Source organism: Seriola lalandi, unplaced genomic scaffold (genome assembly GCF_002814215.2).
Source record: "Seriola lalandi dorsalis isolate HSWRI2012SDOR001 ecotype SW California unplaced genomic scaffold, Sedor1 jcf7180002005314, whole genome shotgun sequence".
In the NCBI taxonomy this organism is placed as follows: domain Eukaryota; kingdom Metazoa; phylum Chordata; class Actinopteri; order Carangiformes; family Carangidae; genus Seriola; species Seriola lalandi.
Genome location: NW_019475968.1, coordinates 1 through 1,373, shown reverse-complemented (window position 1 = coordinate 1,373; position 1,373 = coordinate 1). Strand labels below are relative to the sequence as shown.

Here is a 1,373-nt window from a genome sequence, read left to right as displayed (position 1 = left end):
ACCTTTTGAAAGTTTTTGCTTCTCTATTCTATTCTGTTTTATTTCTTAGTGATGTTGATGCCCCCTTTGCGCGCTGGTCAAAGGATCAGGTGTGTGACTGGCTGCAGGAGCAGGGTCTCGGTCTTTATGTGAACATGGCTCGTGTATGGATCTCCTCTGGACAGACTCTGCTACAGGCCTCACAACAGGACCTGGAGAGGGTGAGATGAAGCAGAAGAATTTAATAAGTTTACTAAAGCTGGCGGGCAGGCAAAGTCTTCTTGTTGTTGAACTGTACGGTGTAGTACCCGGGGATGTGTAGTCCTTACTTGTCGTCTTGTGGACGTTTAGGAGCTGGGCATCAAACACCCGCTGCACAGAAAGAAGCTGCAGCTGGCTCTGCAGGCCCTCGGCTCAGAGGAGGAGGATAATAAGGGAAAGCTGGACTACAACTGGGTGACGAGTGAGTACCAGCTGTCAGTTAACTAACTAACTAACTAACTGCTGGTTAGGAAATCTGATGTAGATTTTGTGATTTTTTTCTTTTTCTCTTCATGACACTTTGCTCATTCTTCTTCCTTTCAGGATGGCTGGATGACATCGGTTTACCTCAGTATAAGACTCAGTTTGATGAGGGAAGGGTGGATGGTCGCATGCTGCACTACATGACAGTGGTGAGTGTTGGCAAGAGACATGCGCTTCTTCCAGAGACCCTGCGGAAAAGTAAGTCTGACGACTCCAGTGCCATCTCACATTAGGATTACTGCACAGAGAGTCTGAGCTCCAGTGGAGATGGCCTGGTCTCAACCTCTGTGATACTTGTGACAAAGCTGAGGCCTCTGGCTCTGTTCAAACTATGATGTCTTTGCAGAGGTTTCTGTGCCAAGGAATCTTGATTGTTCGCTGCACTCAAATGGCTCCTATGTTATTTAATAATATACTTAGTCACAGCTTCAGCAGAACTTTGTTTATTGTTTGAATTTTACAGTAAGTCATTAATGTCTTACTTTGTCCCTCAGGATGACCTGCTTTCTCTGAAGGTGGGAAGTGTCCTGCATCACCTCAGTATCAAGAGAGCTATACAAGTGCTGCGACTCAACAACTATGAGCCCAACTGCTTGCGTCGTAGGCCATCTGATGAGGTTTGAGCAACCTGTTCTACTGTTTGACATTTTATAATGCAAAGCAGTATGTAAACATACTCTTTATTTGTTAAGTTGTGATGTATTCACCCTTTTTCTGCACTTTGTTGCCATAGAACAACATTACTCCAGCAGAGATTTCCCAGTGGACCAACCACAGGGTGATGGAGTGGCTGCGGTCTGTGGACCTTGCTGAATACGCTCCCAACCTAAGAGGCAGCGGTGTGCACGGAGGCCTGATGGTGAGAGAGT

General features: G+C 46.2%; 1 protein-coding gene across 1 annotated transcript; it reads left to right on the top strand.

Moving 5' to 3' along the window:
- Positions 1-24: 24 nt before the first annotated feature.
- On the top strand, positions 25-1,369 carry LOC111669945 (liprin-beta-1-like; the record flags this gene model as incomplete). The annotated part of the gene is made up of 5 exons (XM_023426461.2): positions 25-200; positions 331-442; positions 565-653; positions 999-1,121; positions 1,238-1,369. Coding segments are annotated over exons 1-5 (522 nt in total), but the record flags the coding sequence as incomplete, so codon positions are not given.
- Between the last annotated feature and the right edge of the window lie 4 nt (positions 1,370-1,373).